Here is a 16,948-nt window from a genome sequence, read left to right on the forward strand (position 1 = left end):
GTTTCAGGATTGCCAAGCCATGTTTTGACGTTGAAAATAGGAGCACATGTCATGTTGTTAAGGAATATAGATCCAAAGGGAGGTTTGTGTAACGGTACGAAACTAATTATTACTCAGATGGTCAATCATGTAATCGAAGCAAGAATCGTGACAGGAAAAAAGGTTGGTGATAGGGTACTTATCCCTAGGATGTATGTTAGTCCACCTGATGCAAAGTTTCCCTTTCGTATGAGGCGACGACAGTTTCCTGTTACCGTGGCGTTGCAATTACTATAAACAAGAGTCAAGGTCAAACACTAGAACATGTCGGATTGTTTCTACCGAAACCGGTTTTCACACATGGACAGCTTTATGTTGCCTTCTCTAGAGTCACAACCAGAAAAGGGCTAAAGGTTAGTTACAGATAAAGATGGGAAGTGTCAGAATAAAACACTTAATGTTGCTTACAAAGAGATATTTGAGACTGTCTAATTATGGTTTGAGATTGCATTATTGTGTTGGATTGTTAGTCTTGAACTTTGTTTAATCTTTTAAAATAATTTGGTTTTAATTATATTTATAAAACTTTGTTTGCCCCATTTTTTACTATATTTTACTTTAACTTCTCTCAAATGATAAGAATGTTATGTCAAAAGGATGTAGACTTTCACATTGGAAAAAAAACATATCCTTAATATCCTCTTATTCTATATTATAAAAGAAGGGCTAGAGGAAAATATCACATTTTATTAGTTTCAACAATGTTGATTAAAATTATGTAATTGTTAGATATATCTTAAGTTTATATATAAACTATAAAATGCTTAACTCTAACATATCTCAAATAATAGGATTGTTATGTCATTATGATATAAACTTTCAATTTAGAGAAAACCAAATTCTATTATTCTCTTATTCTAAGGGCATCTTACTTTAAATTATACACATCAATACATTTAATTAGTTTCAACAATGTTGTTTTGAAAAATAAAATTGTTAGTAATACCATTATTACAACTTTTATTATACATACAATAATAATTATTAAAATACTTAACAATCTAGATAAAAGGTAAGAGACGCTAACACGTATAAGACGCAACGTTTAATCGTGACTGTTTGTATTCTTACAAATCTCCAATCCCCTTTTCGCTTTCGTTAACAGAGGATAAACAGGAAAACCCTAATTTGTGGAAATCATGAAGTACGATTCTATATCTCATCTTCATCCCGGCAAGACGAGATGGTGTATCTACGCCAAGGTCTTAAATTCTTGGTATGTCAACGAATTCTTCACAAAACGGGTTCTTCTTCTTGTGGACGAAAAGGTTAGAGTATTAATAGAACGAGAATTCTACTTATGTTTGATTGAAAACAGTTCTTAAATCATAGTATTCTTACATAATGTTTATCTAACTTTCAAGGGTGACACAATTGAGGTCGTCTTTGTACCAACTACACTTCGCAAGCTCCGGAAGTACATTGACGAGGATAAATGGTATGATATTAGGGATTTTAAACTCATCAAACCAACCCTCAAGGAGAGGAATACCCATCATCCTTATCAAATCAAGTTTACGGATGATACAACCATGACTCTAAAGGAATCGATAAATTCCAAAATTATTTCCGATTCGAAGATTTGGATGATATTTTCCGAGGAAGAATCCACCATCCCATCTCTTTTGGTACGTTTTCCTTAAATTAGTTTTAAATATATTAAGTTGAACTCCGTGTTATGTGAGTGTTTAAAAGTTTTGTTTCTGGCCTTTAAAATAGATGCTTGCGGGTGTGTAGTAGATGTGAAGGACAACAGAAATCAAGAAAATAGAAATGAATGTAATGAAGTTGTCTTCACGCTATTAAATGGCAGGTAAACACATTTATTCCTCCTTTAATGATATAAGAATTTATATGTTTGCAACTTTTATTGAATGTATCGACTATGTACACCTGTAGGAATGAAACGATAAAGTGTCGTGCAGTAAACAACTATGCTGCCCGTTTCATGTTTTCGTGGGAGTCATCTGGATGCCATCTCACATACAGAACCCATCCTATGTTTTGTGTACTGCGCTTCTGGACGGTTGGAGAGTATCAAGGTAAGTACTATTAATAACACTTGCTAGATTCAACTAATGCTAGACACTTTGGGAATTTTCATTCGCAAAACTTAAATAACACTGTAAACATCTCTAGGTTTACCGTGTATTGAAAACACATCGGCCTCCTCCAAGATCTTTATAAAACCGGAGTTTGAAGGACTTGAGCATCACAAGGCTATGTAAGTTTTGAATGTACATTAAAATCAAGTAGTGTATGATGGTAGGGCTAATGTTTTGAATGTGTTTTCTATATTTACAGCTCAGAGTTTGCTGGACGTTATTACATAAAGCATAGGATGGAGCATGAAGGTGGATCTTCCGGGACACAAAATGAAGTAACGACAGATTAAAAAACCTTTTTGTATTTGCAAACTTTAGTTTAATTGTATGAATGTTTGTAGTACCAAGAACTAGAAATCCATTGATGGGTTGATTTTAAACATATGTTAATAGTCTAAACGAAATTACATATTATTTTGAGCCAAGACATTATATTAACCTAAGTTAGATAAACCGTAGCTAATCTAAATCAACCGTAGTAACATAATTAGATTAACCTTAACATAATTAGACACAAAATGAAGTAACGACAGATTAAAGAACCTTTTTGTATTTGCAAACTTTAGTTTTATTGTATGAATGTTTGTAGTACCAAGAACTAGAAATCCATTTATGTGTTGATTTTAAACATATGTTAATAGTCTAAACGAAATTACATATTATTTTGAGCCAAGACATTATATTAACCTAAGTTAGATAAACCGTAGCTAATCTAAATCAATAACATTTGTATTGGGCTCTTTTGTAAATGGGCTATAAACTCTTGAATAATAGATTTGCATATGTACAATACTATATAAACATTTTATGACTACTCTTTTTATTTTCAAATTAAGAAGTGAAATAAAATATTTGAAAAGTCAAAGTTGAATAGTTAAAATACTATAAAAATCAGACATGTTTAAAAAACATAACAAAAATTTGATTTAACAAATTTAATTGAGAATAAGTTAATATATTGTATTCGATTCTTGCCTGCACAGGCGTGCGGGTAACTCTCATAGTAAGAGATTATGTTTGAATGTGATTATTAATATGCTGCGGCTAAAATAATTATCAAAAAAAAACTTTTTTACAGTATTACGGGTAACAAAATATTATTTTGAAGTAGGATCGTGTTCTTCGACAAATTTAAAAGATATGCATACTTAACAAAAAAATTTCTTTATGGGCGATTCTAGGTTTTTGGCGGCGGGTAATCAGGATGCTACGATGTCAGAGTATGGTGTGCAGGACCGTCCTCCGGGAAATCCACCGGATGGCCATCGACCTTAGGTACAGAAAGTTGTTGGTAGTAGTGCGGGGAGGAGACGGGTGCCAGAGGTTTTACTGGATGATGCGTTTGTGGATTCTCAAATGCGGCTTGAGTTTCCGAATGGGGAAGATGGTGAGCCGATGGTAACGATCGGGACAGAGATTCTTGATGTTATGAATGGCATGTGGAAGCAATGTATGATTGTAAAGGTGTTGGGGCGTCACATATCAATTGCGGTGCTAAGTAGGAAGTTGAGGGAGTTGTGGAATCCAAAGGGAGGGATGTATGTGTTGGATCTCCCACGGCAGTTCTTCATGATTCGCTTTGATATTGAGGAAGAGTATTTGGCAGCTTTGACAGGGGGTCCTTGTAAGGCATTTGGTAGCTACCTCATGGTGAAGGCTTGGTCACCGGAATTTGATCCATTGAGGGATGAAATTGTCACGACACCGGTATGGGTTCGGCTGACAAACATTCCTCTTAATTTTTATCATCAGTCCATTCTTATGCGACTTGCGAAAAGGTTGGGAAGCCCAATTAAAGTGGACATGACGATGCTGAACGTTGAGCGCGCTAGGTTTGCGAGAGTCTGTGTTGAAGTTAATTTGAAGAAACCCTTGAAAGGGACAATTATGATTAATGGTGAGCGTTACTTTGTTGCTTGCGAGGGTCTTACAAATATTTGTTCCCTTTGTGGTTTGTATGGACACCTGGTAAAGGCCGGACGGTGATGTTGAGGCAGGGGAGAAGCCTGGGGTACCAGTGGTGGGTGAGTCGAGGGAATCTCCAGCGGGGGATGACGGTTTCACGGTGGTGAGGACTAATGGTCGACAGACGGCGACAGGGACTTCGCCAATTGGTTCTGCTGTAGGGCCGTCGGAGCCAAACATGGAAAGACATCTTAAGGAAATCCCTTCGAATATTCGCCTCGCGAATATCCCGGTCACAAACAGTTTTGGTAACTTGGAGTTGGGTTTGCTATCTTCGGAGATACGGGATCTCGTGATTTTGGGTACTGACGATAAGGAAAATCGCTTATTGGGGGATACGGTGCATAGTTTGAAGCGTGGAGGGCAAGTATTTCAAGAGAAGAGTAAAGGCTTAATGGATCTCAGTAAAGTCTATTCTAATTAGCTGAGAATAGGCGCTAAGGAGAAAAGATCTACGGGCCAACGAAGCTCAGTTTCTAATGGGCCTATCAAAACAATTTAAGAATAAGCCCACCCGAGGTTTGGTTTTTAGGCCTGCGAAAGGGGAGATTGAACTTTTCGTTTCAGAAAACGCCTTCGATTGGAATCGGAAGGGGGAAGTCGTCCTGGAGGTGGTTTTGTGAAGGCTATTGATGGTGGATTGGTACAAGTGGACTCGGGGTCGGATGTCCAAGCACAGTTCCGGTCGGAGGATGTGTCAACACCACGGGTTATGGTGGAAGAGGATCAACCTCCGGAGGGAGCGGTGGTTCTCCGACTGGCTTGACGGGTTTCCCTGGTTGTTCTACGCTATACTTTGTTTGTTATGATGAATTGCATCTTTTGGAACTGTCGGGGGGCTAATAAACCCAATTTTAGGCGATCGGTAAGATATATGTTGAAGAAGTTTCCAACGAATTTGCTAGCTCTCTTTGAGACCCATGCGGGTGGAGATAGAGCAATGCGAATCTGTGCGGGGTTGGGATTTGATCAGTCTTTTCGAGTAGATGATGTGGGACAGAGTGGTGGTATCTGGTTTTTGTGGAGAACGTGTGTGGGGATGGTGTCTATTGTTGAATCCTCAGATCAGTTTATCCATGCGAGAGTGGATAATGGGGGGGGGGGGGGGGGGGACCCGATTCATGTGGTGGTTGTGTATGCTGCCCCCACACCTATTCGTAGGCATGGGCTTTGGAATAAGCTCAGCCAAGTGTAGCAGGGGGTTAGTGAACCAACTATTGTGGGTGGTGATTTTAACACGGTAGTACGTTTGGATGAGAGATCCGGGGGGAATGGTCGGCTGTCTCCGGATTCCTTGGAGTTTGGTGATTGGATTAATACTAATTCTCTCATTGACATGGGGTTTAAAGGCCATAAGTTCACATGGAGGTGTGGGCGTGTAGCAAGTACTTATGTTGCTAAGCGATTGGACTGTGTGTTATGTTCTGCTCAAACTCGTCTTAGGTGGCAAGAAGCGATTGTATCTCACCTTCCGTTCTTGGCATCTGATTATGCTCTGCTATATCTACAGCTCAGCCTGGAAATAAGAGGTGATCCACGAAGGCGTCCTTTTAGATTTGAGGCTGCTTGGTTGAATCATCCTGGTTTTAAAGAGCTGTTGGCAACCTCGTGGGACGCGTAGGTTACTACACAAGTGGCTTTACAGAGACTGCGTGATAAGCTCAAGATATGGAATCGTGAGGTGTTTGGTGATATTCAGCGGAGAAAGGAGTCTCTGGAAATGAAGATTAAGAGGGTGCATGATCAGCTGGATATATATTGATCTGATACTTTGTTACGAGAGGAGGAGGATTTGGTAAAGGAGCTAGAGTTGGTTCTCGAGCAGGATGAGATACTTTGGTTCCAAAAATCTAGAGAAAGTATTTCATCCTGCTCGAGAACCAACTCTAGCTCCTTTACCAAATCCTCCTCCTCTCGTAACAAAGTATCAGATCGATATATATCCAGCTGATCATGCACCCTCTTAATCTTCATTTCACACATCGTAACACAAAGTATTTTCACACATCTACAATTGTTCGGAGACGTCACAATAGAATTGAAATGCTAAGGGATGATGCAGGGCGATGGATCTCTGATAATCAGGAATTGGAGCAGATGGCAATTGCTTTCTACAAGAAGCTTTATCTTTGGAAGGTGTGGATATGGGTGCAGCGAGCTTATTGCAGACAGGGTTTGTGAAGTTAACGCATTGGGAGCTTGCTGACTTGAATAAACCGTTCTCTACAGTGGAAGTTGAGAGCTCCATTCGAAGTATGGGAAAATTCAAATCACCGGGACCGGATGGATTCCAGCCTGGTTTTTATCAGTTTGGCTGGGATGTGGTTGGTCCTCGGTGGTTCATTTTGTGTTGGATTTCTTTAACTCCGGGATCTTACCTGTGGAGGCAAATGATGTGTTGGTTGTGCTTATTGCCAAGGTTGGGAAACCAGAGTTAAAGTCACAATTTTGCCCTATCAGTTTATGTAATGTTCTATTTAAAACTATTACTAAAACTATGGTGACACGACTTAAGAAGGTGATGCCTAAACTGATTGGTCCTGCTCAGGCTTGTTTTATTCCAGGGAGGTTGAGCTTGGACAATATCGTTGTAGTCCAGGAGGCGGTACACTCTATACGGCGTAAGAAGGGAAAGAAAGGATGGATGTTGTTGAAGCTTGATCTAGAAAAAGCATATGATCCTATTAGGTGGGATTTCTTAGAGGAAACTCTCTCAGTTGCGGGATTCTCTGATTGTTGGCGTCGCTGGATCATGCAGTGTGTGGTTGATCCCTCAATGACGGTGTTGTGGAATGGGAGAGGACTACACCGTTTAAACCCTCCAGAGGTCTGCGACAAGGAGATCCACTGTCTCCCTATCTCTTTGTCTTATGCTTAGAGAGGCTTTGCCATCTTGTTGAGTTGGTTGTTGACTCGAAGGAATGGAGGTCAATAGTTTTGTCCAAAGGAGGTCCCAAACTCTCGCATATTTGTTTCGCGGATGATCTAATATTATTCGCTGAAGCTTTTGTGGCGCAGGTTCTTGTTATTCGAAAGGTGTTGGAACGGTTTTGTCTTGCATAAGGTCAAAAAGTGAGTTTGGATAAGTCCAAAATTGTTTTCTCGGAGAATGTGAGTCGAGACCTTGGAGAGCGTATCAATGTAGAGAGTGGGATTGGTTCTACTAAGGCACTAGGTAAATACCTTGGGATGCCGGTTCTCCACAAAAGAATAAATAATGAAACCTTCAGGGAGGTGCTTGAGAAGTTCTCCTCACGGTTAGCCGGCTAGAAGGGACGATTTCTTAGCTTTGCGGGTAGGTTAACTCTTACTAAGGTTGTCCTCTCATCAATTCCCATTCACTCTATGAGTACCATCTGTTTGCCAAAATCAACTCTAGCTACTTTGGATAAAGTCTCTCAAAGTTTCCTATGGGGTAGCACATCAGAGAAGCGTAAACTCCACCTGTTATCTTGGGAGAGAGTGGGTCGAACAAAACCGGAAGGGGGTCTGGGGATTCGCATGGCTATGGACATGAATGTTGCTTTGCTTGGAAAAGTCGGTTGGCGCTTACTACACGAGACAAAGAGCCTCTGGGCACGCGTGTTAAGAGCCAAATATAAAGTGGGAGCCATTCACGACGGTTCATGGCTGGTGTCTAAAGGCATATGGTCATCTACCTGGAGGAATGTGTGCAGAGGGTTGCGCGAAGTGGTCATTGCGGGTCTAAGCTGGGTGATTGGCGATGGAAGGACCATACGGTTTTGGAGAGATAAATGGCTCCTCCCTAAGCCTCTGATGGAAGTAGTGTGTGGGGAATTGCCAGCGAACATATTGGAGATGACGGCGGATGCTGCTTGGCGTAATGATATGGGATGGGTTTGGACTACACTAGCTGCTTACTTGTCGGAGAATTTACAACTCCGCCTTCACGTTGTGGCTATCGATACTTTAATGGGAGCTTCAGATAGGGTGTCGTGGGGAGAGATGTCCAATGGGTGCTTCACTGTCAGTTATGCTTATGGGTTGTTGCAAAAGAGTACTGAGCCGCGACTAGACATGAGCCAGTTCTTTACGTGTATTTGGAGGGTTAGGACCACAGAGCGAGTTCGTTGTTTCCTTTGGCTGGTTTTCCATAAGGTTTTGATTTCAAATGTTGAATGCGTTAGACGACATCTGAGTGATTCAAGCATTTGCTCTGTTTGTAGCAGTGGGGAGGAGACGATCATACATGTACTGCGAGATTGTCCTGCAATGGCGGGTGTTTGGCGAAGGTTGGTGCCACAGAGACGACAACAGTCCTTTTTTATGTGTCGCTATTGGAGTGGTTGTACGATAATCTGTCGGATAGTGTGGAAAGGAATGGCTACTCTTGGGCCACTTTGTTTCCTCGAGCAGTTTGGTAGGGGTGGAAGTGGAGATGTGGTGACATTTTTGGTGGTTTGGGTCGTTTTGGAGACAGGGTTCGTTTTTTGAAGGACTTGGCGGTGAAGAGTTATAATGCTTTTATGGCCTTGGGTGGTGAGAGAGTTTGAAGGGTTAGTGCGGAACGATTGATATCATGGTGTCCAGCGCATATGGGGTGGGTGAAACTAAACACGGATGGGACATCACATGGTAACCCAGGGATAGCTACAGCCGGTGGTGTTCTGCGTGATGGTGATGAGAACTGGATTACCGGGTTTGCTTTGAATATAGGGTTCTGCTCAGCTCCTCTTGCGGAACTTTGGGGCGTCTGTTATGGCTTGGTGAGGGCATGGGGAAAGGGATATACGCGGGTGGAACTTGAGGTGGACTCGGAGCTGGTGGTTGGTTTCTTGAAGTCAGGGATTGAAGACACTCATCCTCTGTCTTTCCTAGTACAGTTGTGCTATGGCTTGATCTCTAAGGACTGGTTAGTCCGTATTTGTCACGTGTATAGGGAGGCTAATCGTCTTGCCGACGGATTAGCGAACTATGCTTTTTCTCTTTCTTTAGGTCTTCATGCTTTGTTTGTTAGCCCTGAGTGTGTTCAAGGGATTATTCTTGAGGAGGTTGTTGGTGATACTCGATCACAGATGGTCCGTTTGTAGTTTTTTTTCTTTTCTAATAATAATATGAGGGGAGACCTTGTCTCCCTCTTTCCTACCAAAAAATATATATATATATATATGCAATAATTTGTTCTAACATTTTCTGAGTCATTAATTATATATATATATATATATATTGTAGGGTGATTTACTCAAATGTTATCCAAATTAGGTAATATTACCAGAATCTACAAATAAAGATTTTATTACTAGAATATTTTGGGTATTTTAAAAATATCCAGCGTGAGTGAGATTGAGGTCGGTGCCGAGAGTGAGATTGAGGTCGGTGAGAGTGAGATCATCGTTGTCGAGCGAGTCGAGGTTGAGATTGAGGTCGGCGAGTGAGATTGAGGTCGCCACCGAGAGTGAGATTGAGGTCGCCACCGAGAGTGAGACTAAGGTCGGCGAGAGTGAGATCGTCGTCGTCGAGCGGGGTCGAGAGGTGAAAAGAGGTCGGCGGACAAGGATTGATGAGTGCTAAGGTTGGTTCTCGCAAGGACGGTGAAGCTGAGGTCGGTGAAACGATGCGCGATGCCCCGGAGGTCAGCAAATCCTCATTCCAGGTCGATGCTTGTCTTACCATTGGGGCGAGCTCCGAGGTCAGCTCCTAATATTGGTTTTTATGTTGTGCGCTCGCATCGCACGTCCTCTCATGGGAGCGTCAAGAAGAGGTTTGATCGTCAATTTGAGGTTGGCACTTGTAATAGTGCGGGAGAAGGTTGTGAGGTCAGCGCCAAGCTGGAGAGTGGAGATCGGCACCAAACTTGAGAATGCAGGTCGGCACCAAGTAGAAGAGTGGATGTCGCCATCGAGAATGAGAGTAGAGGTCTCCACCGATAATGAGAGTGGAGGACTCCACCGAGATTAAGAGAGTACGTCTCCACTGAAAACAAGAGTGGAGGTCGCCACCATGAATGCGAGTGACAAACGCAAGGGAGGCAAACGCAAGAGCGTCGAACGTGAGTACGACAAGCGCGAGGGAGTTGAGCGTGAGGGTATCGAGTGTGAGGGTAGCAAGTCCGAGAGCGTGAGAGCGTGAGCGGCGAGCGTGAGGGCGTCTAACGTGAGAGCGGTGAGCACGAGAGCGTGAAGGCAGCAAGCTTGAGTGCAGTAAGCGTGAGGTAGGCGAGCGCGAGGGCGTCGTCGAACGCGATGTCGTTGAGCGCGAGGGCTTCAAACATTAGGGCGTTAAGCGCGAGAGTATTGAGCGTGAGAGCTTCGTCGAGCGTGAGCGTTGAGCGAAGGCATTAAACGCAACGGAGTTGAGTGTGAGGGCGTCAAACGCGAGGGCGTTGAGCGAGGGAGCGTCGTCGAGCGTGAGAGCGTCGTGGAGCATGAGAGCGTTGTCGAGCATTAGAGCATCGTCGAGCGTGAGCGTTGAGCATGAGCGAAGGTGTTGAACGCAAGGGAGTTGAGTGCGAGGGCGTCAAACGCGGGCGTCGAACGTGAGGGCGTTGCGCGTGGGCGTTGAGCATGAGGGCGTCAAACGTGAGTGCGTTGAGCACAAGGACGTTGTCGTGAGGGAGCGAGCTTATGTTTGATATGCAGCTCGGTTTTGTATGTTACTAAAGAAAAGTGGCAGACGAGTTGGACTCGTTGTACCTTTAGGTGCGGTTTTCGTGTCCGGCTTACCCTGAGGATGCTTGGGGTTGGCAAGAACATGCAAGTCGGAGCTTGGCTTACTAGTTCAGGCGCCCTCAAGCTAGTGCGAGACTTTCTTGGCTTTTTGCTTGGTTTCGAGATATATTTTATGGGGCGAGACGTCTCTCGGCTTATCCTATTACGTGTTTCGAATACCAAGTTTTAAGGGTGGTAATTGAGATGAGCTCGTCGTACCTTTTAGGTGCGGCTCTGGTGTTCAGCTTACCCTGTGGGTACCCCGAGGTCGGCAAGAGTGTGCAAACTTGACCCCCTGCTAGCTGAATGCGAGACTGGGCTCGGCTTTTTTTGTGCGGATTATTTCACCGCTGCATTCATGTGGAACGTGTTTTAAATCGAACACCTGGCCAGGGTGACGATGTAGAAGCTGAACACTCGTTAAGATGGACTCGTTCAAGAGAGCTTATTTGACTAAGTGTACTCTTTCGAGTGTAACTTTTTTTGTTAGTGGTATTCTTGTGAAGAAGTGACAAGCTTGATATGTCGAGCGTTCTTTTTTTTTTTTTTAAACTCATCATGTTATAACGCTTCTTTGTGTTGAGGGTGAATAGAAGGATCGGGGAAGATTCGAGTGAGATTGTTGGTTGCGAGTATGTTTGAATAGTCATGATGAGAGCGGCGGTCGGCCAGAGGCTGTTGGGGATTTTGGTTACGCTCGGTGGCCTTTATCTGTCGAAAATGTTGAGCTGGTCAGCTCTTGGCGTGGAGGTTCTTGCGTGTGTTTTACGATGAGAAACCGGATGGGAAAGTAGAGAGCTCGAAGGTATAAGAACTGTGCAGAGTTTGAGAGCGGCACTCGGTAAATGGAAAATGTTGATGAACTAGTCGGCGCTAGGTTTGTTGATGCGGAGATCAAGTGTTGATGAGCTAGTAGTAGTCAGCATGCGTGGGATCGGCGCGAGATATTGTTTTGAGGTCGGCCCACTTCTTAGCTCTCTAAAGCTCACACCTTGCGTGTTTGGAGCTCAGCCAGTAGTGGTGGAGTCTCCCGAGATTGATACTCATGTGGTAGGTGCTAGAATGGAGCTGCTTGAGGTGGGCGGCTATGAGGTCGATGAGATTGGTTTTTGCAAGGCTGGTGTAGCTTTCTCTCGACATAACGGTTGTGGAGTTGTCGTCGATAGTGAGAGCGGAGGTCGCGCGGTTTGGTACTCTTGCGAACAACATCTTTTCATTGGAGTGGTAAGAGTCTTACCAACATTAAACGTGATTTCAGCAAAGAATTTTGATCTTGCTTCAAAATGCTCGACAAGTCTGTATGTTGGCCCCTCAGCAGGTCGGCTCTTTAGCAGGGCGGCTCTGTAGATGGACTCTTTAGCATGTCGACAAACAGGACGAGCACGACAGGCTGGCAGCAGAGACGAGCTTGGTAGTTTTGCTGCTCTATAGATAGGGAGGTCTCTGCAAGGTCTCCGAAAGTCTGACAGGACTAGCTCTCGCGACGTTTGCGAGTTCTCCAGAAGTTTCTCAAAGTCAGCTCTCAGGGTTGGCGATGTAATGTTACAAAAGGAGGGAGCCAAAAAACTGGTCTCGAAGTAGCGACTGTGAGAGTAGCAAAGGTGGCTTTCTTGAGATCAGCTTTCACGTGGTTTGCCCTTGTTAGGTTGTTCTGAGTATAATTCCTCAGGGGGTCGGCTCTTAAGATTTGGTAAAGTCGTGGGGTCTGATGGATGCAAGGTCGGCGTGACACCTTGTATTTGTGAGGGCGGCGAGATCGGCATATGGATCAGTTCTCGCAAAATTGGACTTAGATGTTGCCGTTTTCACCCTTTTGTTTTGCATTGACGCCAATTTTGTTTATGCTTTTCTCATAATTATGTATCCTGCAGATCGATTTGATGATGATGATAACCTTTAGGTAGGGACCAGACCACGTGAGTTAGCTAATGGGATGCCTTAGCACAATTTCGTTGAATATTCTTCAATGGTTGACCTACATGTTGTCAAGCTGGTTGATGTGCGTCGAACCAGATCGGCGGAAGCTGTTGCTCGCGTATTGAGAAGGACTTTGAGTGAGGTTATCAGAAGTACCCCCACCTGCACATGTGCGTGAGGGCAACATATCGTCTTGTTGGTCGCCATGAGGTCGAGCACTACGCCCTCGATGCTCGAGCCACTCGATCAAACATGGATGTTGCATGTGCTGATTTAAAGGCGTTTATCTGTTTGGTTGCGGCTAGGTCTTGATTACTGGCCTCGTTTTCGCGAGTGTGATCGTCGATGAATCCTATGATGATGGACGTTGGTCAGCGTCTGTGACTCTCGTTCCTCGACTGGTGGTGACAGGGGCGGCAGTGCGTCGCGATCGGCAGGGTAGCTTGCGTGTCAATGATCATGCCTTCTTTGCTGGAGTTTGTTGATTTGGTCCTGCAATGCTTCATGTGTTGCAACGAGTGCATCGAGCTGCTCGGCTGTTCGTGTTTCCTGGCTATTGAGCTTGTCGAGGATAGTCTTCATCATATCGTCGAGGTTGTTCTTCTGTCCAGCAAGCAAGGGAGCTGGGAGGGCGGCACCATCGGTGACACCTGGAGCAATGGTTTGGCGATGCTCGTCATGTGGTGCAGCAAGAGGATGGATTGGCTCTTCGAATATGGTTTGCATCAGGTCGTCGTGTCTGCTCCTTTGTGCTGTGGGCAAGGCATTTGGAAGGGCGGCATTGTTTACGGTAGGTCCGTGCTCAGCATGCATGGCAGCGAGAGGTTCCAAGGACGCGTCGGGCGCTGGTAGAGAGGTTGTGTTGTTTGGCGCAGCGCCCTCGACTGTGGTTGTCATGGAAGGAGGCGGGAGAGTGCGTGTTCTTGTGCGCCCCCATCATTGTTCCGAAGGCGCTGGTTGTTCGGAAGTGGTGTTGAATTCTTTGTTGGAGTTTCCTGAGTTCACCATGTCTCGATCTAAGTGGAAACGGCGACCGTCAGTCTTGATCGTCAAAAAGGAGCGCTCTACTCTTGCCCCACGGTGGGCGCCAATTGTTTGTACCGGGGATTGCACAACACTAAGTAAATAAAGATTTTGGGGGAAGAGTGAAGCTAGTTCTTTTATTAACGATGAAAACGTGAGGTCGTCACTAAACGAGTCAAGATTGAGCTCGTCAGTTCACAGGAGAACTAACAAGCTAAAAATGACGAGCTCGAAAGTGGAAATGAATTACACAAAAGGCTATAAACTGTGTTTTCTACAAAGTATTGTTCTACGGGTAATATCCGAGAGACCGAATGGTGATTCCAATAAATGCTCTTTCCTTTTATAGAAGATTGTTGGCCTAAAGCTCCTTAGGGTTTTCATCGTGAATTTCCGAGATTGTCCTTTGCGGATTGTTAATGACTTGCTCCCAATTTTGTCGGGCCGAAATCATAATTAATCTGTCTTGTTGGACCGAGTGACATATTGGGCGCAGCCCATATCCAACAAACATGATATCAGACGCGACCTTAAGCGACCTAGTGATCGATCGATTGGAGCCAAGGACATGATCTACCATATGGTCGATTGCAAGGTTGACCGCAATGCGTTCTCTCAAGCTAAATACTAGGTTAGATTCAGTTTGTCTCGAGTTGACCTGGTTTGCACCATCTATCTATAAAATAAATACATTTTATTTATAAATACAGTGTTAATATATTTTTTAAAGGATATTATGCTTATTTTGAAAAAATCTTTCTTTTCAGATTTTGTATGAATCTTAAGTACTTTTATACAATATAATCTTGTTTTCTTTGAGATTTCTTGTTGATTTCCTTTTGTTATTATGATCGTCCAAAGAAACAACATGGATATTTGTGTCTTTTGAGCCTTTGGGTTTCATAGATTATGGTGGGTTGTTGATTAATTCAAGATGTTTAGGACTTAGTGCTAGATTACTGTTTCATTAAACTAGTCTAGATAATAGGAAATTTCAGGCATGAAAAGTGTTCGATGAATTTCAGAAAAAAACTTAGTGAGTGTTAGCTAGACATGGAATAATCCTCATTGATCATTTGATTGCAAACAAATTTGTTGATGATTACCATAGAAATGGATTAGTGTAGACTAGTGATCTAAGACCTAAAGTGAGCACTGTTAGATTGATCGTGCATCTTGAATAGTTGAATTAATTAGTGATCACCCGAGTCAATAATCTACCAAAGACTCTTCTCTTATTTATGGACAATACTTGGGTTCACTCCTACGCATAAATAATTGAATTGGATATTTATGAGTAATAATATGTCAACATATATTTTAAACACATGAGATTAAAATTTAACATCATTTACTGATTTTGTAACGTTGTTAACGATTGTTAAACGAGTTTGAATCCACCAACAATTTAGGCCAAATATATTTTAATGAGGTTTTTTGTTCCAACATAAACTATTTTGGCTATTAAAACATAAAAGAAAATAGATGGGTTATTTTTTAAGGATTTTTCCCACCTTCACTTATTATTATTATTCTTACTCAAAATGTGATTGGACTGATTCATATTTTTTTTTTCAATAAAACGTGAAATCCCTTTTTGTGGCTTAACACATAATTAAAGGTGTTTTGAGCAAAAAAAATCGCGGATTAGCATTTATTAGCTGAAAAAGAAGAAAAAGTTTTATACAAAATTTTGTAATGAATTTTGATTAATTCCATTCGGTTGCAATCCGATTTGGACTTTTAGGTTTATAAATCTGTATTCCGCGCAGAGTATTATGTAATTAGGTTTTGGTTGAAATATTATCTATATTAACATTTTTGAAGTACATTTTGTATTCTACCCTTTAAGTTTTGTTTATTTAATTTTTTTTACAACATTAACCCCTAACAATTTCCAAAAATAACATTGCACAAACCTTCAATTACTAAAACTTCTTAAATCGACCAAAATTTGTAACGTTTATTGCAATAAAATCTAGACAACATCTATATGTTTTGCTTTTTCCAAAAACTACTCTACCCATTAAAGTTTTATTTCTATAAAATATTCAAAACTATCTTTAGAGATGGTATAATCTATCAAATTTAAATTATACAACTGATTTTCCATAATAAAAGTTTACAATCCTCATAATTATTTTAACAATAATAAAGTTCCTAAAAACGAGAACCCAATTATGGAATGATTAAGAAACCAATATTCCCAAATCTATATATATATTTTTGAAGTATATTTTGGGTTCTACCATTTTATTTATATTTATTTACAAAGTTAATCCCTAAAAAATTTTCAAAAATAGTATTACTTCAGATTTTGTTTCCTAAATATTTTACATTACATTCCAACTAAAAAAAATACAGCAAAATCAATATGAAAAAAAAACTGTGATATATTTAACCAAATAATCTATTGTGTTTTGAAGATATTATATCTCTTAATCCTTTGCAAACAAAGAAAACAACAATTTGATTCCCATTTTATTTTCTAAAACCTGTGAGTTTAGATTCTTAATATAAGAAAAACTTCGATTCAAATTTCTTTAAATAATTATAATTAATATATAAAAAATTAATAAAATTTTAAAATATTACGAATATGTAAAATTAAAAAAGTTTAAAATACTATATTATATGGTTATATAGTAAATGAGTTATAAAAAGGACATGTCGGAATTAATAAAATATTATTAAATTTTTGCTAACACGGGTTAAATCTTCATTTTATTATTTATAAACACTATTAATATTAAAATACTTGACATATAAAACTAAGTTGATTTAACTAAGATTGTGTAAAATAATTAAATCATTAAGAAAAATGTGACTTAATCATAGCGTATAAATAATTTATTATGTATTTAGATCTCTTATTTTTGTTATAATATTTAAAAATCAAAATGGAATCTCAAACATTAAACAAAACAAACTAAATATAACAACAAATGATCATGAAGTATATTGCGGGTTAAAAAATTAATATAAACATTTAGCCGCACAAACGACCGGGAAATTTAGTTATTTCTCTATTTGCAAAACATCCAATATTTAAATAACAAATACAATATAAATTATAAATAATAATGAAAATTATATGCATGCGGTGTACCGCGGGTTAAAATCTAGTGTAAATACAAAACACAATGCACAATATTTTTTTTGTTTTGTTTGAAAATAATGTAATATTTATACGCACCCTCCATATGTTTTCCACAACTAGTTTTACAATAG

General features: G+C 41.1%; 1 protein-coding gene across 1 annotated transcript; it reads left to right on the forward strand.

Moving 5' to 3' along the window:
- Nucleotides 1–3,500: 3,500 nt before the first annotated feature.
- LOC147935222 (uncharacterized) lies at nt 3,501–4,875 on the forward strand. The gene is made up of 3 exons (XM_087472908.1): nt 3,501–3,976; nt 4,119–4,472; nt 4,677–4,875. The coding sequence occupies exons 1-3, from the start codon at nt 3,501–3,503 to the stop codon at nt 4,873–4,875; spliced, it is 1,029 nt and encodes a 342-aa protein (XP_087329034.1).
- The last annotated feature ends 12,073 nt before the right edge of the window (nt 4,876–16,948 follow it).

The sequence above is a fragment of the Camelina sativa genome, chromosome 11 (genome assembly GCF_030686135.1).
Source record: "Camelina sativa cultivar CO46 ecotype springtype chromosome 11, ASM3068613v1".
NCBI lineage: Eukaryota > Viridiplantae > Streptophyta > Magnoliopsida > Brassicales > Brassicaceae > Camelina > Camelina sativa.